This window comes from Sceloporus occidentalis, unplaced genomic scaffold (assembly GCF_023333645.1).
Source record: "Sceloporus occidentalis isolate IW3139 unplaced genomic scaffold, rSceOcc1.0.p SCAF_1, whole genome shotgun sequence".
In the NCBI taxonomy this organism is placed as follows: Eukaryota; Metazoa; Chordata; class Lepidosauria; order Squamata; family Phrynosomatidae; genus Sceloporus; species Sceloporus occidentalis.
In genome coordinates this window covers 213,209,463-213,234,900 of record NW_028316981.1, presented here as the reverse complement: position 1 = coordinate 213,234,900, position 25,438 = coordinate 213,209,463, and the positions used below count along the sequence as shown (strand labels likewise).

The following is a 25,438-nucleotide window of genomic DNA, read 5'->3' as shown; positions in this document are numbered from 1 at the left end:
TAGATTTTAAATACTTATTCAAACTGAAAAATGTACCTTATCATGGTCATATCAACCAGAACTTTATTTGTTGCTAGCACAGCTGGAGGAATGTCCTTCTCATTGGCTAATTTCTGCCTGGCTGCCACTAATTTCCCATACAGCACTGTCTGTTGAAGATGAAAGACAATTAGATGCTATTTTTAAAAAAAATAATGGTTTTTTAAAAGAAAAAGTCACTTACAGAAAACCCAATGAGGCTGCATCTTCAAAGCAACACTGACTTTCCACTCATGCAAGAGGAAATGTTTCCACAACACACATGGACATGAGATATACCTATAAGTCGACTTCGTGTATAAGTTGAGGACAAATTTTGGGGCTCAAATTATGGTTTTTGCTATGATAAATGGATAAGTCAAGGATAAAACCTAGGGTCATATAGCAAAGGATCTAAAGGATGCAGCAACGCAAAATATTGTCAAAGAACTTACAAAATTCCAGCAGACATAACTCTTTGTGCTTTCTCTTAAGACTAGATGGATGAAAGAGTAGAGGGGACCAGTGCTTCCAAGACAGAATATACTCTTGCTTTTCACCAGGGGATGGTTCCTTCTTTTATTTAAGAGTTAAAGTACACTGACCCGTGGATAAGTCGACCCAGGTTTTTCAGGTCAATTTTTTGACCTAAATTTCTAGACTTATACATGAGTATATACAGGTAAAGGCATGGTGCATTTTTATTTATTTATCTATTTATTTATTTTATATGCTACCTTACCCATAAATGAATCAAAGAAGAGTTTTCTTCTGAAACCTTCATTTTAACTTATAAATAAAATATACACATATTTTGTTATTTAAAACATAATTTTTACAATTTGTACAGTCAGTTATTACACAAAGTCAAATGCTGAAACATTTTGCCTGACATACTAACCTGCAATTCCTTCTCTCTTGGAGATATAGTAGACACCGTAGGGTTCACAGGTGCAAGTAGTGGCAACTGCATTGTGGAAATGCTGAAAGGTAGAAGTGTTTTTATTTTAGTCAGTAGATCTAACAACCAACAAAAAAGCAACTCAGATTATTCAAGTGCCATGGGTAACTGTACATTATTGAAAGCTTTACCAATAAGTGAAGAAACTAAAATTCTGGCCCTAAATCCAATTGCTATTCCCAATTAGAGTAAATCCATTTGAGAACATTAGTTGAGAGTATTAATTCTAGCCAATGCAGATGGTGTTCTTTGACCCAGTGTATACCACTTGCAGCTGCAGTCCCAGACAATGTTCTTATAAGAGAGATTATATGACGAATGAATGGGAAAAGAGATAAATATGCATAAAGAGAGAAGATAATTTTTGAAAATATCACCTTTTATTTGAGAGAGTATTTCCTCTGGAAGTATTACTTTCTGCTCGATAGGAGAACATTTCATGCAAAGATGTCTTCATAAATGCAAAAACATGAAAAAAGAATATTAATATGCAAACCAAATTTTATTTTAAGTAAGCATCAGTAGTAAAATGCTTACTTGTACTTCAAAAGTAACATGAGTAAGTTGGTAGAAGAATTTAATTAAATCTCATCAAAATTAAGCTTTTAGTTTTCAGTATCAAGAAACATTAAATAAGACACAATATTTCAAAATTTTATTTTCACTGCCTTTTCCAATAAATCTAAAGAGTGAAAGGGTATAAGCACCATGGTTTAGAAATCAGAAGCTAGTCTTAGGAATATACAATGCCTCCACATATCTCTTCCCAGGAAAAAGATTTGCTCTTTCATGCAGATGCCTATTGGCACTGGCAATTAAACTTAACTATGTTTTTCAGAGTGGTGTAGTGGTTTGAGCTTTGGAATACCACTCTGGAATCCAGGGTTCAAATCCATGTTCAGCCAAGAAAACCCCACTGGGTGACCCTGGGCAAGTTACTCTCTCTTAGCCTCAGAGGAAGGCAATGGCAAATCACCTCTGAATAAATCTTGTTAAGAAAACTCTGTAATAGGTTTGCCTTAGCACTGCCATATGTCAGAAAGGACCTGAAGGCACACTGCAGGAACAGCTTTCATTTAACCAAGATCTGAAAACCATTTCAAGCTAGTGTCAAATTTTATTTACATGGGAGACTTGCTTAATTGTAACTGTTCAATATCAGTGCCAACAGACTGTTTAGATGTTATTAACTCAGGATGAGAATTTTGATCTATTATATTAAGAAAGGCACCATTTCAAGGCCAGGTTCTGATTTTAGACCTATGGTTAAAATGTAAAAATCAGTGTCATATTTGATTCAGATTTACATTACAATCAGTTCTTCCTTTCCATGGGCTTGCCATTTCCAGATGGCCCTGCCCCATTCTCCTCAATGGCAACCTATGCATGCACTGTGTCAACACGGTCATGAGCACTTTGCACTGCTATTAAGAACGGGACTTGAGGTCCTGCAGAATTTACTATCTGCAGGGGGTCCAGAATAGAGCACCCACCAATATAAAAAGTGAACTGTATATCGAAATTTCTCAGTACATCAGTGACACTCTTCTACACTCTATAGAACACCTATTCTTGTACACTGCTCATCTCTTTCTAACATTTGTACTTTTGCCTTGAAATCATGACCAGCCATCTTGTGCAGACAATGGTCGAAATGGTATATACTTTTAGCACAGTGTAAATATACACCCCATAGTTACATTGGGTCCCACAGTCATGCTACTGATTGAACAATAGGCACCATGACCTCTGGCTCACCTCTTGTGAAATAGCTGAATAGTATTTCCCCTACCATATCAAAAGTGAGAGAAAGGACTGTATTTGCAAGTTTGGTGAATGAGTGACTGAACTAGGAACTACACTTACACAACCTCTAAGAAAGTGCAACTGCTTGTGCAATTGCCTTTCCCTCGAGGTAGTGCCTGAACAGGATTCCAACCAATGTGTTTGCACAGGGGCTTACATGCATAAAATCAAATGCAGAGCATGCATAAAATCCAAAGAGCAAACTCCAAAGGTCAGATCCTGTAGATAATATGTATAATCTGGAAATGTGAAAGTAATTTGGGCTACACGCATTTAATACAGTATACGTCAGTCCATGTAAATATTCTCCATGCAACTATTATACATCCAAAAGCCGCAGATAAAATGTGACGTGCCAGGTGTGCCCAGGTGTGAAAAGGGCCAGATATACTCAGTGGTGGATAGATAAACCTAATCCTGCTCTTCTATCACATATAGTCTATATTTTATTGTATACACAAACACAGAGGGAAAGAGAGAGTGAGAGTCTACACTAGCTATCAAAAATGCTATGAAAAAACTGAATAAATGCCATTTCCCCATAATACAGACCTTCTTTTCTGGCATTGGTTTGGGCAATGCTGCATTACAGAAATTTCCTCTGTCTGAAGATGTTTGCTTATAGCTAGACAGAAGAGAAAATAAACTCAGTTAAATTAAATCCCATTCCTAGAGCAAGACACCCTAAATAGCCATGTCTTCAATAATCATTAATTTTGAAAAAATACTAAGACTGAGACGTTCCAGATTTTGAAGCTTAACACTTATTTGCATTTGTTTTTCCTGCAAGAAGTCCAGAACGGTATCTGTGGGTTTCTTTCCATTTTATTCACTCTGCAACCTTAGCTTCCTTTGTGTGACAGCCATATCCCTTCTCACCACCACTGTCCTTGCATCTTAAGAGGAACCCTTATGTTCTAGAGCAGTGGTCCCCAAACCTTTTTGGTCTACTGCTCCCTTTCCTCTTGGGTGACAAGCAAGCGCCCTCCCCACAATACTTATTTCTTAACATTATGTCAACTGTTTGTGCAGCAGATAAGAGCTGGATGGCTATGCAGCAGCATCTATTTCAGCTGCAGCCAGCTTGCCACTGCCTCCTTGTCCTACTCAGCCTCTCATGTGGGAATACAGTAATGGCTCAGGCCTGCTCCTGCCATTTGTCCATACTGGTCTTACAGTAAAAAGGTCAGCTTGCCAGCTGCTCAATTGCTGCTCCCAGAGTGACAGGGTGCAAAAGGAACAGTGACTGAGCATCCGGTCAAGTAGCAACTGAAAAGTCTCCCACCTGCATCAGCCATTGCCACAAGACCAGCATGGGTAAGGGGCTTCTCAGTCATTGTTCAGCCAGCTACTCGGTTCCTGCTCTCAAGGTGCAAAGGGAGCAGCAACCAAGAAGCCTTCTACCTGTGCTGGTCTTGTGGCAAAGGTCCAACAAACAACAGATTTCTTGGTTGCATCTCAGCCAGTTCTTTGGTTGCTGCTCTCCAGATGATTGTGTAAAGGGATAGATGAGATTCCACTCTCCCTGAAATCTCAGACTCGTAGCTTGGGTGTTCTCTTGGACTCAGTTCTGAGCCTGGATGCCCAGGTTTTAGCATTGGCCAAGAGTGCATTTCACAGCTAAAACCAGTGTGCCAGTCGCGCCCATTCCAACGGCAACTATACAATTTCATTTGGACAGGTAAACTCACCTAGGAAAGCAAGCTGGATCTAACATTTTGCAGCCTCAAAGTGTTTACACAAATAACCACTGTAGCCTTTAAGGCTTCAACACATACAGTTAATTACCTTGGTTTCCTTAAACACAAGTCCTCATCCGACTGAAGCAGAAGTTTTGGGCCCGAATCTTCTTTAGCTCTACAAAGCCAGTCTTTACCCTGACAGATCCAAAACAAGTGACTTAATAAAACTTTTCTAAAATCATTATCTGAAAGAACACACTTCTTTGGCCACAAACGTACCTTTGCAGTAAGCGTGCATATCGTAGAAAATTTATTTCTACCAGAAACTTCGTTAAGAAAGCCCTCCAAGACAAGAGATCGACCCAATGCCTTCCATGAATTCTCTGGCCAGTCCTTACCACTGCCAAAGAGTGCATGAGTACGGTATCTGTCTGGGAGACGTTGAGAATTCTAAAATTTAAAAAAGAAAGAGAAAAATAGCCACAAATTTAGCTCTTCAAAAAGTAAGTCAAAACCAGAGTTAGGAAAAACTAACTTCGGCGCGTTACAGACGGGCCCATGAGGCGCTGTCATTACACGCGAGGCGGCGCTTCCTGACACGCCTTGCCCCTCGCGCGTAATAAATGGCGGCGGCTGTTCCACACGGCTGCCGCCATTTTGACGTAGCGGACGCGCACGTTGCACCCCAGAAGTGACGCCGCGAGTGCACAACTAGCACCTCGCAGCGTCTCTTCCGGGGCCCAGGAAGGAGCGCGATTTTCGTGCTCCTTCTCTGCAGCGTCCGGGAACCGCACTGTTTGGCTGCTGCAGTTCCCGGACACTGCAACCAGTGGTGGTGGCAGACTGCCGCTTCTCGGCGGTCTGTAACGGGCCTTTATTTCCTATTCTTGCTTGACATCACCACGTCAAAAAATATAGGCTGAAATCCAATCTCTCTCTCTCTAATAGACTTCCATCACTTCAACAGAACTTTCTTCTCTTCCTTTACCCCCTCCTCCCCTTTCAGCCCTCTATGGTATCAAAAAAGGTACTCTGGAAGATTTCTAGCCTTCCCGAGCAGGTTTTGAGGGTGCACAGAAGACCAAGCAGAATTATCCCCTTCTGATCTGACGGAAGTATTTCCATCAGCAAAACAACAGTGGTGTATCTTGCCCACAGCCTTCATATTATGTCCAATGTGAAGATGTGCAGGGTGTAAAGTCAGCTATTGACAGTATGACTCCTTTGTCTTGACTTACTCAGCATGTACTCATTACACACTACTGGACTGCATCCAGCTCAAATGCCAGAATTTCTTTATGAAAATAAAAGAAATCAACAGCTACTCTTCATAAACAGTGTGTTCCTTACCTGACGAAATGTGCATCTTCTTAAAATAAACCAAACTATTTCTAATGTGACTGCTTCTGCACAAAGGGTTTCATTGAAAGAGAAACACACAATAACATCTGAAAAAGTTGTTTGTTGTTGTTGTTAACCGCCCTCCAGTCCATTTCAACCCATGGATGAGATGAGTCCAAGATTTCTACTGCTCTGCTTAGTTCCTGCTAACTCATATCTGTGACCTCCTTAATCGAGTCCATCCATCTAGCATGCACCCTTCCTCTCTTTCTGCTTCCCTCCACCTTTCCTAGCATTATTGTTTTTTTCAGTGAGTTATGCCTTCTCATAATATGTCCGAAGTACAACAGCCTCAGTTTTGTCATCTTTGGCTTCCAGGGAGGTTTTTGGATTGATCTGCTCTAGGACCTATTTGTTTATCTTTTTGGCTGTCCACGGAATCCTCAGCACTCTTCCACAGCATCACATCTAGAATGAATTGATATTCTTCCTATCTCATTTCTTAACTACCCAGCTCTCACATCCATACATAGCAATAGGGAACACAAAGGCTTGTATGAATCTAACTTGTGCTCAGTTGTATATCTTTGCATTTTAGGATAGTTTTTAGCCACCTTCCCCATTCTTAATCTTCTTCTGATTTCCTGGCTGCCTATTTCTATCAGTGTTTGATCCCAGGTATGAGAATTCTTTTACTATTTCTGTTTCTTCATTGTCTGTGATCAATTTGTGTAGATTCTCCATGGTCATTATTGTTTTCTTTATGTTCAACAGTAAGTCTGACTTTGTACTTTCTCTTCCAGGTCTTTGCCTTTATAAATCTATGGGGGTTTTTTTGTAAATCACTCTGAGAACTTTTTAAAATAGGTGACAGAGAGGTATCAAACAAACAAACAAATAAATAAATAATCCAGTGACTTAAATATAAAAAGAAGATACAACAATGAAATGTAGCAAGTGTCAAATTAAAAGTACCTCTCTATAATTTTAGAAGACATATTTTGAAGTTTTGTATCTCTGTCTTAACAGGGTGCAGTATAAGATTTCAACCAAGGCAACTTCTTAATTTGAAGATTCCCAAAAGGATCTATTCACCACTGAACACTGTCTCAAATTTCAAATAACAGGTGAAATCTGATCTCTCTTGTGGCCCATCTAAAGCCTGTCTAGGAACACACCTGTGCTTATTTGTTATGAAAAGTGTATGCCAAGTTGAATGAAACTGAAGATAATACCATTCGACAATAGATGAATTATGTTTAAAGACATATTATATATTTACTAAATGTGATCAATAAAAGATATTTCTAGCCATATCACTTGATGACCAAACACTTAAATGCTCTTTATATAAAAATAAAAACTGCCCAGAAGCTGAACTAAATTTTACTGCTGGAACAGTGGTTCACTAGAATTCATTTTCAGTATTCACATTTAGCTTTGTCAGTTATAACGAATGAAAAGGAAGCAGATCCTATTACAAGAATTTTGATAATAACAAGTTAATTAAAGATAAATGCCTGAAAATTATTTATAACCACTAGACCAGCACATAGAAAAGACAAAATGTTAAAGAACAAAACAATTTTATATTTAAACACAAGTAATAAAGGGAACATTCTAATGCACTCCATCCTTAATTTTTTTATGCCCTATCTGTTCCTTCTTTATTTTTTATTAACAAAAATAAACATAAAACAACACTGAAGTCAATAATCTTACACATATTTTCTTTTTTCATTCACAACTTTTTTCCTCATACATTGGCTTCCATCCCAGAAGGCCTCAGCAATTCATTTGTGCAATTATACTGTCCCTTATCATATAAATAAACATGCTTAAATTTTTTAAAGGTTACTCAAACATTTTGTTCCAGCTCTCTGAACTTTTTTCCATCCACAGAATGCTGAATTACACCTACAATAGTAACCCTTGTATTGAAAGATACACTTCTAAAATGAGTAGTGAGGAGGAGCAGCTGAGAGTAAATTTACATAACACTTTTTACATATCCAAAGTGATTCTCATACTAAGCATTCTTAGTAACCTTTACAGCCCTATAACCCAGAGCAGTATTACGGCTTCAATCCATAAAGTGACACCTAGATACTATTATTGGGGTGGAGCTGCACGTTTTAGTGTTGCCACCCAAAAAAATCACTACACACTGAAAAATAGTTCACATTTAAAAAAAAATAGACTGAACCTCTCCTCTCTCTTTTTGTAAGGGCAAGGTACTTCCCCCTCTCCTCCATGGAAACACTTCCATGTCCTAACCCTCAGCTCAGAGTGGCAGAATGCAAGAATTGCTTTATTGATGATTCATTTGCCTAAATAAACTGTCCCTTATTATCTTAATACTACAGATAGGAAGGCTAAATCTGAAGAAGCAGCTTGCTGGAAGTTTACAGTACATAGCTAAGCAGACATTTGAAATTGGAAGTTGTGGGCTCACTGGCCATGTTCTTAAACACTGTGCTACACAGAAGGCAAAGGCATTCATCAACAGCTCCCCTATCCCATGCAAACTCACAGAGAGCTTCACAAAAACATTAACAATTAACCCAAAAGTTCAACTAACCCTTTAAAGTCTCAAATCATTTCCTTCAGGTCCTTGCACAATAACTGTATTACTTCCTTCTATTGAGGAATTTATTTATACAGTCGGCCCTTCTTATACACAGATTTTTCATACACAGATTCAAGCATACATGGTTTGAAAACGTTTCAAAAAAGTATAAATTTACCTTGATTTTCCATTTTTTTATTAGGGACACCATTTTGCTATGTCATTATATTTAATGGGACTTGAGCATACACGGATTTTGTTATACACGGGGGATCTTGGAACCAAACCCGAGCATATAACAAGGGTCCACTGTATTTGGTTGTTTTTAGTTCAAGTTACACTAGGGCCCCATTCCCACTGGGCTATAAATCGAATCAAGAATCGGATTATAGGAACATCGTTCTCATTTGAACTCGCATTCGATCCTTGTTTAAAGAAAATAATTCCCATTTGAATCTGCGTTTGATCCAACTTTGATCGATTTCCCTAGCTAAAACCCGAATCAGCGGTGGATAACCCGGGTTATCCTGACACCACTTTCCCAGAGGTTTTTTGGTTTTTGGTTTTTTTGCAGCTGCTGCGTCGGATCTGCAGCAAATTAATGGGAACGACAAGGGTGTCTGAATCGAGGGAGGGGCAATGTCCAGGGGGCTGTCCCGGGGGTGTCACCAGTTTGTTCTCTTTCCTGGCATTCCCAGTGCCATTTTCCCCCGTTCGCGTAGCCCTTCCCCGGTGGTATGTAAAACTTTAAAAAAAGAAGAAAGTTAAACTGTTTTTTTTTTTGGAGGGGGGGAAGAAAGGAAAGAGGGGAAGGGATATGGAGAAAGGGAGGCTGGCAAAAACTTTTTGTGAGCAGAAAGGAGAGAGAGAGAGAGAGAGAGAGAGAAACCCCAAACCCTGAATGTAGCTCCGGCATCCAGCCTTGTTTCCTTTTTTGAGACAGAAAAGGGGTAGCTGGCTGCTGCATATTGGGGTGGTTTGAAGAAGAAGGGGAGCATTAGATGTCACTGTGATGTCTAATCGCCTAAGTGCTTGATTGACATCTTTAAAAAACCATTCCAGAAAGGCAATGGGAACAAAAAAACCCCACATCAAAATACAACGGAGAAATATCAATGGGAACGAGAACATGGGTCAAGAAAAACCGAGTCCGTTTGCTCCCTTTTGTAATGGGAACGATGGACCTGATTCGAATACGACTCGGAAACTTGATCCGATCCAGCCTCGCAGTGATATACGTCGCTTTATATGCCCAGTGAGAATGGGGCCTAGGTGACCGATAAAATAATCGGTTTTAAAATAAAATCTGAGTGCAGTACACAATTTACTAAAGTCTCCGTTCAGCCCCTTAAAAAAAAATCTGTGTTCCCTGGGAAAGCTGACATGAAAGAGAATGAGTCTCTGGATGTATAAAGAAAGCTCTTACTCTACAAATTAGTACAAAACATTTTGGCCAAGAAATACTTGCTTGGCCTACTTAACAGGCTGCTAATTTTAACCCCCTCTTTCTGTGAGAGGTGGATGGGTGCTGCAGACCTTGTTCTCTGCTGGTGGAGAGCTTGTAGCAAAGGTGGGCCACAGCTGCTGAAGGTCCTCCCTGAGTGGCAATGACATTTCTGGATACAGTACTTTGGCTCTCCTGCGACTGGTAGGGCTAAGAACAGAGCTGTTTGCAGAAGGTAAGAACCATCGGGATCCTAAGCGCCCTCATTAATCTGACATCAGCCCCAACAGAACTGGAAATTACACCAGCCCAGGAGGTAGTGCAGTTAATACCCTCTTGATGGAAGTGTTGGAAACCGTGAACAGTGGCTGCCCCGTTTTCCCAATCTCCTATGCTGGCACCAGTGAAAGCTCAGCAGGACTTAGGGAGCATCAGCAGCACTACTGCACAACCAGCTTTCCCATAACAGTAAGACTGCATTATTAAAAAACAATGCACATACCCTGCCTCAGACACATCAAGTAAAAGCCTACAATCTCTATAAAAAGGAAATAAAAAGCAACTATTTTCAGGCCCTTCTCAAGAGTTCTGGGAACTAGGTTTTCTAATCAGTAGTTTTGCTTACTACTATGTATATACAAATTCTTAAGTTTGCAAGAGCAATCCTGTTCAAATTAAATTCTGTGATGCAAAAAGCATGCAAGCAGCAAGACCAAAGGCTTTGTATTAATATGCTTGTGGGCAACATAAAAGCTTTATTTAGATGTAAACAGGTATATTTTTAATTGCTATAGTAACTATTTAGCTATGCATGTGGATTCAGAAGATATACAGTTTAGAATATTGGAGGCTTGATTTACATCAACTTTTAAAAAAACGACTTGAATTATATAATTAATCTACACTTAGTAAAACCAACCCACCTGTTATTCACAGTGGACTATTATGAATGTTCAAATCATAATTAGAAATCTTTGTCATGTATAGTCAGTGATAAAAAGCTCATTCTTCCTATTGTGCAGGGTAAACAGCGTTAAGAATTAGAGGGTACTGGACCATCAATCCCACCTACCCTTTGCTGTCAGTCAAGTTGATAAGAGGAATACTCACAGAGCCTCTGAGAAACAATACTGGGACACCCATGCCAAATCTCTCATTTAAGGCACATATTGCAGACATCAGTTTGTAAGCTTGCTGACCAAAATCTTCAAAACTGTCTTCCTTTTCGGCCACACAAATCCTTTGACTGTGCCTATAAAAACAAAATAAAAAGCACATAAGATGTTAGAGCAAATGAAATCAAAATGTGCTCATGTATTTTCATGTTACACACACACATCACACTGCATTAATATTTTAGCATTATACTGAGGGTTTTTTAAAGAAAAGGGCCAAGATAATGCTTGTATTCCAATTACTAGAGATGAGAAGGAGAGAAAAGATTCATTCCTCATCTCAATGATGCTGAGAGGTGTAGTGCTCTTCAGCTGAAGGGAAAATTAATTCTTCAGTTGTCCTCAACCATATAACACAAATAAAGAAGGAAGGAAGGAAGGAAGGAAGGAAGGAAGGAAAAGGGGAATGTCCCTTCTATAAAGGTGAGTGATTGAGACTGATTTGCCCCCCATTAAAAGAATACCCTGGAAGATCCTGGTACTGGTGGCTAAAGCTCCTTTTAGATTACAAAGATAAAAGAGTTACTGAGGAAATGGCAAAATTCCTAGTGTCAGCGATAAACACCCATAAAACCATCATTCAAAATTCATATTATAGGCCCCCAATGAAAGAAAGGGTTAAGAAATTAGTTTACAGAGAAAGGAGTATTGAAGAGAATACAAAATAGCAGTCTTTAGTGATGTAAATAGATTTAGGATTTACCATTAGGTTGACTTTGGTTTTGAATTTAAGAAATATATTAAAGAGTTTTATACAGAGACTGGAAACTTTTAATGTAATTTTATCATATATTAAAATATACAATATGTGTGACAATGTGTTTTTAATATTAATGTGTTTTAAACCTTTTTATCATAATAAAGCAATAACAATAGCAAGTTCATTTCTATAATCAGTGCACATAAGCACTCCCTAAACGGTTTACAATGTGTAAGCCAATTGCTCCCAACAAGCTGAATACTCATTTTAGCAACCTTGGAAGGATGCAAGGCTGAGTCGACCCTGAGCCCCTGGCTGGTATTAAAGTCACAACCTTGTGGCTATTAATTGACTGAAAAATCTTTCCCCACCTGACAGCAGTGGAAGGCAATGCACTGTAGTCTGAGAGCATTGTTAGATGTGTCTGTTTTTGAGATGCAAGTGATTTCATGAAAAAAATTCTCCTTTCACCCACTTTTCTTGCTGAACAGAGATAGCCTTGCTACACTCTCGTAACCTCTAAATTAATCTACCCTGGTGTCTAGTACATGGGTATCTCTTAGTAAAAACCTGTGAATGGTTGAAATTATGGAATTTTTTTATTAGTTAAGCAGTTGATGCATTTCACAGTTTATTATAAATATTTTATATTGTTTAGTGATTTTCATCTGTTTCACCAGTCATTGTCATAGCCTGTGGCAGAACACTGTGTTGTATACAGTATTTCTGATCATCCCGCCTATATACCATTTCATTGAATGGTCCAGAATGCCAGCGTTAAAAGAGATTATGGAAGTCTTTCCCTGATCCACAGATAATTTTGTTAACTTCTAGGCTGAGATTTTGGTCCTCCAGATATTGCTGGAATGTAACACCATATGCCCTAGTCAGCTTAGATAATGGCAAGAGATCACAGAAGCATAGAGTTTGAGGGCACTTCATAGGCCATGGAGACAAACTGTCCACTCAGTGCAGAAATGACAGTTAAAACATCCCCAGTAAGTAAATGTCTAGCTTTTTTTGGTAGACATCCAAAGAATCTTCAATCCAAGAACATCAAGAGAACCTCAAGATGTCTATCCTGTCCCCACCCCAAGCTGCATTTTTCAAAACTAAAAATGCTCCAAAGAGTTTTGTCTTTCTTCACACGGAAGGTGCTTTAAGAAGTGAAAGAAGTAATTGTGTGTCAGATTAGATCACAGACACACAGGTTCAAATTCCTATGTAGCCATGAGCACATTGAGTAACTTTGAGCTACTTACTGTCTCTGAATCTAATAGTCTTCAAAAATTATTGTACGAATAAAATGAGCTAACTGCAGATACAGCACCCTACATATGGTGTTTGCAAAAAAAAATGTAACATTAATAATAAAAACTAAACTTGCGTTCTGTGAATTATATTTTGACAGTGAACTAGTGAGTCGCATACCATACCAATGAAACATACTTCATCTTAAAAGTAACAGCAATCTTTCAAGAATACTTCATTAGCAGAAAGACATTAGAGACTTATCATCCCTTGATATATAAGCTGTGAGAAGATAGTTCCAAACGTCTAATCTTTCAGGTGGAACATTTACCTGGATCTGCAATTATCGCAACATTTTTCTGTTCCCATGATGCCTGATGAGGCCTTTCGGAGTTGTTTGTCTTCAAAATGAGACAAGATGATTCTGCCCAAGGGAACATTGGGAATTGAATAAAAGAACAAGAATTTACATGTTAAATTCATTGACAAAAACAATGAGCTGAAATCATCACCATTATTTGATTCACCAGGGAGTTAATTATTTGGCCTTGAATCATCTTGAGACAGATGTATTTTTTTTCAAATTATGAAATTCACAGCACAAATACAAAATTGTATTAGACCCCAAGTGGCATTTTGGAAGGTATCCATTTTAATATGCTGACAGCTCCTGTTTGTTGATTGCTAAAATATATACAATATATCACTTACTTTCGCCTGCAGCTGTTCAAGTTGAGGTATTTCTCAATTTTTGCCATCATCTTCAGTTTGTATAGACGAAACCTCTCATTGCGTATCACACTAAGTAGGTGTCTTAATTAAGAGGAGAAGAAAGGATGAACTGAACTATTTATAATTTACCAGTTTCTCCATGTCCCTTTCCAAAAAAACTCAAAATATCCTGAGTTACAGACATGATGGACCACACACAAATAACCTTTCCAGACCTCATAATGAACCACAAATAAATAACCTTTCCAGATATCATAATTTTGCCATAACTATACATGAAGCTTAGAAATGAACAACAAAATCTCAACATGTCACTTATATAGCACCATTAAAAATAATAGTAGTAGTAATAGTTATTATTATTATTATTATTATTATTATTATTTCACCTCTCCCCATGGATCAAGGCGGGTTACAATACATTTTGATAAAATACAGAAATATACAAATATACAGTATACAAATTATAAAAAATAAAACCAGTCCTATATAATCCCCTATCCCTCCCCCATAAACAATACAGATTAAAAGTAGTTAAAACCGGTGGAGAGAAGTGAGTCAATTTGGGGCAGGCACGGAGCATCCACATTAGTGTAATGGGAGGTCAGTCTGGGAAGGCCTGCCGAAAGAGTGGTGATGTGACGGATCTCCTCCGGCAAGTCTTTCCACACTTTAGGAGCAATGGATGAGAAGGCCCTCTGGGAAACCACAGGCAACCTGGTTTTACTAGGCTGCAGTAAATTCTTCCCAGAAGACCTGAGTGTGTGGGGAGGATTATATGGAAGAAGGCGCTCCTGCAAGTAATCTGGACCCAAACCATGTAGGGCTTTAAAGGTTATGACCAACACCTTGTACTGCACCTGGGAACTAATTGGCAGCCAGTGGAGAAATTTTAAGATTGGTGTTATATGGTCGACTCTGAATTTACCAATGACCAGTCTGGCTGCCATGTTTTGCACCAGTTGGAGTTTCCAAACTTGGCACAAGAGTAGCCCCATGTAGAGTGCATTGCAAAAGTCGAGTCAAGAAGTTACCAATGCATGTACCACTGTTTCTAGGTCCCCCAGTTCCAGGAAGGTTCGCAGCTGGCGTATCAGCCAAGGCTGATAACAAGCACTCCTGGACATCACATCTATTTGTGCTGACAACTGGAGGGACAAGTCCAGGAGAACCCCCAAGCTGCGAACACAGTCCTTTAGGGGAAGTGTGATCCTGGCCAGGACCGGTTGACATATTTCCTTATCTGGATTAGGAGTCCCTACACCAGGTAACTCCGTCTTATCCAGATTCAACTTAAGTCTGTTTTTCCTCAACCAGTCCATTACTGCTTTAAGACATTCATTCAGAGGAGAGATGCCATCCTTAGTCACTGAAGCAGTCCGAGATATGGAGAAACATATCTGGGTGTCATCAGCATACTGATAACACCCTGCCCATTAAGCTTGACGGCATTCCATAGTTCCTGTAACTCTCTACAGATATTCAATCTATTTAAGCAAACATTTAGCAGTTCAGGGCCCTTTGACTCTGCCTTCATCATTATACCCTTAGTACTCATCTCCACAGCCTACCACACATTGAGGGCTGAGCAACTGCAATGGGAACATGACTCAACCCACATAGGTTTCCTGTTTGATTTTCTTAGAAAGGCCAGGTCCTGAAACACATGGGCTATAGTTGCACTGCAAAAATAATCCAGTATGACACCACTTTAAATTGTCATGGCTCAATGCTATAGAATTCTGGGAAAGTTTTGTGAGCTATTCAGCCTTCTCTGTCAGAGAGCTCTAGTGTCACAGCAAACTGCAATTCCCAAGATTGCACAGCATGGAGCCATGACAGTTAAATTGGTGTCAAACTGGATTATTTCTGCAATGCGGATATAGCTGTGGTGAGTATATATGAATTAAGAAAGCATCCTCTTGCATATGCTGCCTTTGTAATATATGAAGAGTCATAAGCTCCTCATGTGGTGATGAAGAAGAAATGGCTAGGAGTCCATTCTAATTCCAGCAATTCCTCCCATCACCCACCACAAATACATGAGGGGGAAGAGAAGAAAAGGAAAAGGAGAGAAGGAGAGTCCATCTCAACTGTTATAACAATTCATATCAACAATTCTACCAGTAAGACAGAGTAGTACTATTCACCTATTGAAACTCAAGTCAGCCGGGGTCCATAACACATGGCAAGAGGCAGGAAGCCCATCTCGACCAGCCCTTCCAATTTCCTGATAGTATGATTCCATTTCCTTTGGAGCTCCATAATGAACAACGGTTCGAATATCTGCTTTATTGATGCCCATTCCAAAGGCTACAGTAGCTACTATACACTGGGAAACAAGCACAACAGTAACATTGTTTAACTCCACTTTGTAACTACTGCACATATCCCAAGTGTATATAATATTTTACGCTATTTTATGCTGTTGTCCATAGTATACCCATCTCGGGTCAGACTTGAACCTGTATTTCCAAGCTTTGAGTAAACCTAATATTCGTCCTAATCACAGTACACATTAAAATCAATGAATCATATGTTATTTGTGACTAACTAATCTATTCATTTCAATTGGTCTACTCAGCTTAGCACTATGATTGGACTTAGCCCGCTTAATGCAACACTCTTCACAAAACAAAAGAGGAGGAAGTGTAGTATTTGGGGGAAAAATAAAGGAATAGTTAGTTTTGTTAAGGTTCTACTAAACATAAGAGAGGGAATGCAACCAGATTCTACTCACGTATAGCAGGAAATAAGTGCTGCTGAATTCAATGGGACTTACTCTCAAGGAAGTGGGCAGAGAACCACAGTTCCAAAAAATCTAAGTGTCATTAACTCTAATGGGACCAAGACATATATAACTTTTGCTGAATTTTCACCACCAAGTTTGCCTTTGCAAACAGGAATTACAGTAGCTCCAAACAGCAAATAATAAAGTTTCCTCCATATGCTTCCTCTGAATATGCCTTCAAAATAACATCATTTTATGGCAAGTCAATTACACTTCTCTCATACCTGAATTTCATCTCTCATGAACCTATGATGAATGTCTCTCCTTTCCTTGATTCCCATGCCAGCATGGTATGTACCGCAAACAAGGTTTAATTTTACCAGTTCTGCAGCTACTTGTTCAGTGATCTTCCTTGATGGGCAATAAACAATAGTGGGGCCTTCAAATTCATAAGTGGTCCTAAGAAATAAAATAAATTGAAAATTGCTGTGTGCAAGGCTCGACTGTCAATAATGCAAACCGAGTAAATGCTCAAGGATCCCAGTAGCTAGGGAATGCATGCAGGTGCTGGTACTTGTGCTGTGATGATATCAAGAGAAAATTGCTCTTAGGAGAGGTGAGTTGTAGTTCTCTCTTCCTCTGACCTTTCCAAATAATGGTAGGTGTGGTGACATGGGAGTCACAACCCATCCCTGAATGGTAAAATTTACTACCAGCTCTGAGCTGATTTTCCAAATAATGAACGTGGATGGTGATTTGGGGTTACAACCTCTGAGACTCTGGCCTTGGTTACAACATCCCCTACCCATGGTCAGAAAGGGCGTGGGCACAGAGAAGGCTCCTCTTGTAAAGTCTTTACTGTAGATTTATTTAATTAAAATTGATGTATACAAGGCTATATTTCAATAAAGTCTGGAAATACTGATATACAGACCACATCTAAGAAACCGAAGACTTAACATAACCATTCTTCTGTCTCAAATTATCTTTTAAGCATCATACATAAATGCTCTTCCATCTCAAAAACATATTTTATTCATCATACAGTTGATTAGCTCTTGTCTTTTCAAATATTCCACGACCACTGCATCACTCAGGTCCACTGCTCTGGGATGCTCACAGAAGCCCATGTGGTAATGGTGACCAAGAGTTTCCCTAACTCCAAAACTTCACCTGATCGGAGAGCTAGACCATTTGTAGTGGATGACAACCCGAAGATCACCAACACAAGGTAACACTACTTAATGCAAAATACTCTATACTGGGGAAGAATTGACTGTTTTGCCTCCTAATGCAATGAACTGCCAAAAAGACACTTAACTTTTGTCATTTACAGAGATTTCATTTTCCTTCCGGGCACAATTCAAGGCATTGGTTTTAACTTACAGGGCTTTCAGTAGCCTAGGTATTTAAAAAGCCCACCTTGAAGATTGCTTTCTCCCAGATGTCTCACTATAATGAGATGTCCCATCTCATTCAGAGATGAATGAAGCAGGCCCTCTTAATGCTATAATTCAACACAGAAACATCAAGAATGTACAGAGGCATTCTCAAGAAGTACTTTCCAATTCTGAAACCCTAATTCCGCAAAATCCAAACTTAATAAAGATATCCAAATTATTTTGAGCCTTTTCACAGGTTAGGCAGAACATATTAGTATTATAACCATAATTGACAGAAAAAGGGTTACAGCCAAAATTGTTTTAAAGATGTATTTAAAAATGGGTTCCCACATGTCTCAGGAGGGCCATGGGCAAGGTGACCTCTAATCCCAACCCACACTGCCCTGGTTATTCCACTTGTCCCACCCTCACAGCCCACTGCCTTCACAACTCTACTGCTGACGAGACCGAGAGGGATGGGGGAAATAAAACCATGCTGGAGCTTTGCTTAGAAGTGCCCAGCAGCACAATTTCTGCAAATCTTTTAAAACTTGTTGCAGTGACTGTTTCAACATTTCCAGGCCAGGTGCTAATGCAAATTGATTGCTTCTGCATCCTCCCTGCCCCCACAATCCAGCTGCTGCCTCTGGCAGTTTCTGAGCAGTGCCCCAGGCTTAAGCCCCTTAATCCAGTCAGAAGGATATCTCTGGTTATCATCCCCAGAATCTTTAAAGTGAAGTAGATTTAAATTTAAATATTTCTGAACATTTATTTCAAGGGTAAGTCTTGGAACAAAAGGGTTTGTAAGCAAATTAAGGCAAAATACACTCACATATCTTTTTTAATGAGGAACTGCTTTAAGTCTCGGATAATATTTCCAGTTTTTCGTCCAACTTCCAAGTATAGATTAGGCCGATCAAAACTAGTACATGTGATCTGAGGATTCTTTAGGTTTAGACAGTCTACTATGTCCTTTCTGATGGAAGGGCTTGCTGTTGCGGTTAAGGCAACAATAGGAACCTGTAAATCAAAGTGATTACCCAGCAGGCAATAAGAAATGGGAAAGCAAAGGATATAAATGAAGAAAAAAAACTTAAGAGTACTAATCCTTTGAAAGTGTTACAGAAGAAAGGATAATCAGTCACTTTTGATTTGACTACACAAACTGCACACATGTATTCAGGAATAAAGTGAGTACTTCCCAGTACAAGATTTAAATAATTTAATGTCCTTAAATCAGGGACAGTTCAGTATGTGTTTTAGGGAACAATCAAACACCTGCCCATGCTATAAAGTACAGAGAGGTTTCAGGCAGGTTAGGGCTTCTTTTCCCCTCCCAGTTTACATGGACAACGGGGGGGGGGGGGGGGTGTCTTAAGACCCTCCTCACACATTCTGACAAAATCTGACTACCAAAACGTCTAGGTAGTTGTCGAATTATCAGTCACTAAGAAATACAAGGATAGCCATTGTCACCTACCAGGGATAAGAAAGGCTGCCTGAAGTCTATCACATGCATATTTACTTAGGAGTAATCTACATAAAACACAGAGGATACTCTGAAGTACATATTGCACTTGTAAAAGTCTTCATATTTAAGGATGTTCCATGATAATGGATGGGGAAAATAATTTGCCTTCCCCCTACAAATATCCACAAGCAGGCAAAATTAATCACACTTTGCCTGACAATGTTGAATTCCCCATCTTAAACATATTTCTGGGGTCACTGATTACAAAACTCTTGAATTAACTCTTAAGAGCTGTTTTATTTTCTGCAGTTCTTAGATGCCTTGAAAAACTTCAGCCTTCTCAAGGACAGAAATTGTAAACCCTATAACCAGTTCATAAAATCATAACCTCTGTTAAACAAATTTAAGAATGAATCAGTGAAAACAAGCAAAATCCAAAACTTAAGTTGCCAATGAAACAGCTAATATAATAAAAACATTTAGGCTTGCATAATTGTTATTTAATGCTCTGATAATTCAGAGTGGTCTGCAGGCTCTTTCCCCACTTTCATATCACTTCATTCTCCTTTTCTTGCAGCTTTATGATAGTATGATTGAACACAGATATCATGCCCAACCACACTCAAGGACCTCTAATCACAGTTTGGTGTAAAGATTGAATTGACAATTATAATTTACAATTAGATCAGGGATAGGCAACCTGCGGCCCGCGGGCCGGATGCGGCCCAGCGAGGCCTTGGGACCGGCCCCAGCCTGGTCCTGCTGCCGATTGCTGCCGGGGCCTTTGGGGGGGCAATTGTCTATAGAAGCCTAGGAAACATGCATTTATATTAACATTTTTTAAAAAATCAGCAAATTTTTTCGCGTGTCCTCCATTTAAAAAAAGTGCCCTCCATTTGAAAATTTTGTCCTACATTTGTCCTGGTTTATTTATATATTTATTTTTTTTAAAAAAAAAATTATTTAATTGTTTATTTTTTGGCTTCGGCCCCCCCAGTTGTCTGAGGGACAGCAACCCGGCCCCCGGCTCAAAAAAGTTGCCTAACCCTGAATTAGATAGTAAACCAGAATTGGAAACGATCATTTGAAAGGTATGTACTTGTTACAGCAATTGTAACACTTTTTCAGAGGCCTCAGGACTACTAACCCCAAACGAACTAAAAACAGGCAGTTCTAAAGCAAGGTTTGTGCACGCATTTAAAATGTCTAACCATGTTTAACATGTCATGGTTTGGTATTGTATCTGATATTTTAATTTTATTAAGGTTTTAATTAAATTTTAGCAATGTCAAAAAAGTTAAATCCTTAAAAATCTTGCAATGATGAGACTTACATTAGGAAGCGTTTTCTTTAACAACCCCAAAGACCTAAAAGAATTCCTGAAATCATGTCCCCATTCAGAAATACAGTGAGCTTCATCAACAGCTATCAATGTGATACCTAAAAGAAACAAAAAAAATCCCACATGGTTATACAGCCTTTATAACACTATAGATTTGAGACTTGCAAATGACAGAATTCAAAGATAATCACACTCCTTATTTCCAAACACAAGTGTTTGGAAATCACGTGTCACAGAAACAGCTGCATATCTTCTAAGAATATTCCTCATTAATATTATATAACTCACAAGATACATTTTACACCTTTTAAAGCTATAAATTAGATTACACTGCAGCAATTCTGAATTTCAAATGACATGAAGAAGCAATACTGACAGAATCCTAGTGAGAAGGAACAATCTTTTTGCATATACTTGCAAATAATTTGGGGCGGAGGAGGAGAACATTTTTGTTGTTTTTGTTAACTGCGTCGATTTATGATAATTTTATCAACCTCCAAGTCACCCTACCAACAACAGCGCTGCTCAGATCTTACATATTCAGGCCTGCGGCTTCCTTGATATAGTCTATCCATCTAAACTTTCTCTTTTCTGACTGCCTTCTACTTTACCCAGCATTAGTGTATTTTATAGTGAGTCATGTCATCTCATGATATGGCCAATGTAAACCAGCCTCAGTTTAGTCAGCTTGGCTTCTAGGAGAATTCAAGCTTGGTTTGCTCTAGGACCCATTTATTTATCTTTCTATCAGTCCTCACAGTATTCATAGAACTCTTCTCCAACATCACATTTCAAATGAGTTGATTTTCTTCCTATCATCTTTCTTCACTGTCCAGCTTTAACAACCATATACAGAAATGGAAAATATAATGGCATGGTCAATCCTAAATTTAGTAATCAATTATATATCTTTATACTTCAGGACCTTGTCTAGTTCTTTCATAGCTGCCCTTCCAAGTCCTAATCTTCTTCTAGTTTCTTGACTGCAGTTTTTATTCTGATTAAAGATGGAGCCAAGGTATGGAAAATCTTGAACTATTTAAATGTCTTCATTGCCTACTTTAAAATTATGTAGTCAGGCAGATATCTGGAAATACAGCTCCCACAACCTGTTATCATTGGCTGTTAACAGATGTGACAGACAAGAGTTGCAGGTCAAAGTTTCTGGAGAGCCAAAGGTATTATACTCCAGTTTAGAACACTATGAAAAATACATAAGTATTTAAGGAATGAATATTTCTACGATTAAAGATGGGGCAAACCACTCCTGGCTTTTTGTTTTGTTTTGGCCTTCTCTCCTTTTTCAAAATAAGAGACCTGCTCATACAAGGCCTAATCCAATGTTCTTTTTTGTAGCTCAAAGTAGGGCTGCCATAGTTTAACTTAATTACATTTGTGAGATCTCACTATGTTATGTGTAATGAATATGCCATAATAAGCAGGTCTGCAAACAGCCAGTGGCATATGGACATAGATAACAAATTACAATTTTTACGATTTTACATTTTTATTTTAAATCTTTATTTAGCTACAGGTTTGTAGCTCTTATAAGTATCAAGATATATGTTGTGTTGAGAATGTCTGATGAAATGTATGAAGGTGATTTTACAAATGAGATTCTAAGTGGCATTCCTTCTATGCCACAAATAGCTCCATGTGCCTCTTGTCTAGCAGAAAAAGATTGTTCTAACTGATACACACAACTTGAAGAATTCAGTATTACTTGTCAAAAGTTTTGGATTAGCATACCTTCCACTGTTTATTTAGATTGTTGGGACTGAAATATACAAAAATCTGACTTTAATTTTGTTTACCTGACAGAGAACTAGAGCCTTACCCACTAATTTTTAAGTTTCATTCATTACTCTGATGGACAGAAAAAAACACAGAAACATAGATATGTCCTCTTCTGAGCCTTCCATAATTCTGCATAAATCAAAATTCAGATAGAAGTCTATTTTATGTAATGTTCTATTGAATGTAACATTGTACTGATCTGCTTCACTGCCTCTCCCACTGTTTTCTGATAATCACCCAAACAAGTATAGAAACACAAAGCACAGGCATCCAAAAATTAAATTCCTAGCCATTCCAAAGGCTGCCACCCCTTCTGAAACATTCATATACTATCAACTATCTATGCTTACCAATTGTTTGGTCAAGTTCCTTCAACCATGACAAATTCCCCGAACAGAATTCTGGGGTTAGATAGACAACTCTATAGTGGCCCCTATTAAAAGTGGAGGAAAGCAGCATTATTATCTATCAGAAGTGAATTCAGATTCATACAATGTAAACTTCAAATTAATTTGGTTTAGCAATTGCTTTAACATTTCTATCTTCAAAAGAAGCTTTGTATTACAATTCTATTTGTCTTCTGAACAGTAAACACTAATAAGTTCAGTTAGACTCTCTCTTAGGTAAGTGTATATAGAACTGCATCCTTGGAAACCACCAAAAAGGGGTTTACTTGCTTTAAAAAGTAAAAAGAAATACAGCTTACAATTTGATTTTCCCTCTGACGTTTTTTGACTGTGCTGATCCAAGTAAGCAAGCTTGAATTCCTGACATCCTGCAAGAAAACAACACAAACAAGGTTTGCTTTAAGAATGCTGAAACACCATTGTTTCCTCAATATGACTTTCACTCATGAAATTCACCATAAAAAGTAGTTACATATGTGCTTCATACAATTTAAATATGTAAGCTATTTATTTCTCTTTGCCAACTTTCAGAGGAAATATCTAGACATTTAAAAGAAGAGTAAGGAGTGGAAACAGAAGTGAGCTGCACTTTCTTTTACCAAAATTTCAATGTCAGACCTGAAAAATAACTTTGTAAGAGAGTGGGAAATGAGTTGTCACATTCCATTGTAAATAATAATAAAGAAGCATACTTTTGGAGAACATCAAAAGGAACTGGGGGGGTAGGATTTCCTCCCTTTCAGATATGACCCCACTCTAAAATAAGATGCTCTGTTTATTTTTTCTTCTCATAGCTTTCAAGTAAAAAGCAAAAGTAAAAAGCGAGAAGCTTTCTAACATCAGGAAAAAAAGAAACTACCAGCTGACATAAATGTTTTCCCTGATAAGCTGAAACCCAGTATATGTACACATACTGTATACATGCTTGAGAACTGGACTGAGCAACTGAGATGGGTCTGAAGGCTATATCTACCCTATTTTGTACCATGTCTTCTTCTTTAAAACCAGAAGATCACTTCTGAATTTGGAAAAAGGCTACTTGAGGACCCCATAGCCTTGTGCTCCCTCAAACAGCATTAAAATGAACAAGTACTGTATGCCTCCTGGGGGTTTGGGGCAGTGTAATTGTCCATTTCAAACTCCCAAATGGGGAAAAAAACTCTTGGGATTGCTCAGGGAGTTGATAGGCTGCATAGTCCCTTGGAATATGGACAGGTCAAATCCTTCTTCAAAGAAACCAAAATCAAAATACTATTTGCAACCATTTCCTTCTGTACCTGGACAAGCATATATATATGGATAAATATACACATAACTTTAAAAAGCCCTTTTTATTTACCTGTGCTATACTTCATTATACTGTTACACATTTAATATAAATAAAAATTAACCAAGACTAATATTTTATGCATTTAACAAAGTAGGCCCTAATCCACAAGTCTATACTACTTCAGTTTTTTTTCTTTCAGCAGGTATACGTCTAGCCTTCTTGAGTTTGGGAATCTTGCATAATTCTGTTTTGCCTGATAATCATTTTTAAAACAAAACAGACTGAACAAAAATATAATCTAAAAGCACTCTTTTCATAGGAACAGCCTTAAAATAGATTAACCTTCCCCCACCAGATAATTAAAAACAGAAAGCAAAGAAGCCTCTCTACAACATCTCTCACAAATGAGTATCAGAAATAACACTTTTACCCAATACTGAAAGGATGTCTATTTCCTCACTCACTCACACCAAGCTGTAATTATAAGTCTTTCCAACAGCAATATGCTCATGTTTTTTTTTCTTAATGAGGCTTCTGTAAAGCTTTTTAGATGTGGTATGTTTGGGCATTCTGTGGCCTACAATTTAAAAGATAAAGACAAACTGCTCTTCTAAGTTACATGGAACTGGCAAACATCATAAGGCCTTCTGGCAAAAATGACTCTCCTGTAATTGTTATACTTACTCAAGTTGCAGTATTTGGTCCTCCATCAAAGAAATAAGGGGAGAGATTACTATCCCAGTACCTCCAGTGTATACAGGTGGATACTGAAAGCACAAACTTTTTCCATATCCTTAAAAAGAAATGGAAATGGTGATATAAAACCAGAAAAGAGTTCATATTTTCATATTCCTGCATCTCAAAATGATGTACTATTGTGGCAGTTGGAATTCAATAATCAATATTCAGTTCATATACATGAAATAAATGTAGTAAAATATAGTGAACCAAAGAGGGCACATAGAAAGAAATTTGGAATTGAGGGCCCTACAAAGGAATGGTGGGGAGGACTTCAGAGTGGTGTGTTAAAATACAGGTTGATACTTTGAAAGAAATTTGTTCTTCAAGGCCATGCAGCTGGCTCTGACACCATAATAACTCAAAGATAAGAGGTGCAGCTTCTATGGTACAAAGAGGCCCAAGGTAACATCAGAATTGATAAAGGAAGAAATAATGTGTTCACGAGCATCTCAAATGGATCTTTTGACGTATGCTTATATCTGTTTTCTGATTGTAGGAAATCCTATATGTGTAAATTTTACTATAGCCAATGAAATATACCAAAAAGATTTCTTTGTTTAAAAACCTATAAAAAAACAATGGATTTTATTTGTTTGGGGCCTCAGAATTTGTGTTGGA

General features: G+C 38.3%; 1 protein-coding gene across 5 annotated transcripts in view; it reads right to left on the bottom strand.

Moving 5' to 3' along the window:
- The window catches only part of WRN (WRN RecQ like helicase), a 70,179-nt gene that overhangs the window by 17,291 nt on the left and 27,450 nt on the right, over positions 1 to 25,438 (bottom strand). For all 5 annotated transcript variants that reach the window (XM_089488812.1, XM_089488813.1, XM_089488810.1 and 2 more), the window contains 16 exons: positions 24,764 to 24,872; positions 23,109 to 23,177; positions 22,753 to 22,835; positions 20,597 to 20,703; positions 18,625 to 18,812; positions 16,695 to 16,869; positions 15,830 to 16,011; positions 13,659 to 13,760; positions 13,279 to 13,371; positions 10,932 to 11,073; positions 4,747 to 4,917; positions 4,574 to 4,662; positions 3,338 to 3,410; positions 1,357 to 1,430; positions 920 to 1,001; positions 37 to 149 (listed from right to left, as the gene is read on the bottom strand). In XM_089488812.1, the coding sequence (XP_089344938.1) occupies positions 37 to 149; positions 920 to 1,001; positions 1,357 to 1,430; positions 3,338 to 3,410; positions 4,574 to 4,662; positions 4,747 to 4,917; positions 10,932 to 11,073; positions 13,279 to 13,371; positions 13,659 to 13,760; positions 15,830 to 16,011; positions 16,695 to 16,869; positions 18,625 to 18,812; positions 20,597 to 20,703; positions 22,753 to 22,835; positions 23,109 to 23,177; positions 24,764 to 24,872 (1,852 nt within the window). The remainder of the gene's footprint in view (positions 1 to 36; positions 150 to 919; positions 1,002 to 1,356; positions 1,431 to 3,337; positions 3,411 to 4,573; positions 4,663 to 4,746; positions 4,918 to 10,931; positions 11,074 to 13,278; positions 13,372 to 13,658; positions 13,761 to 15,829; positions 16,012 to 16,694; positions 16,870 to 18,624; positions 18,813 to 20,596; positions 20,704 to 22,752; positions 22,836 to 23,108; positions 23,178 to 24,763; positions 24,873 to 25,438) is intronic.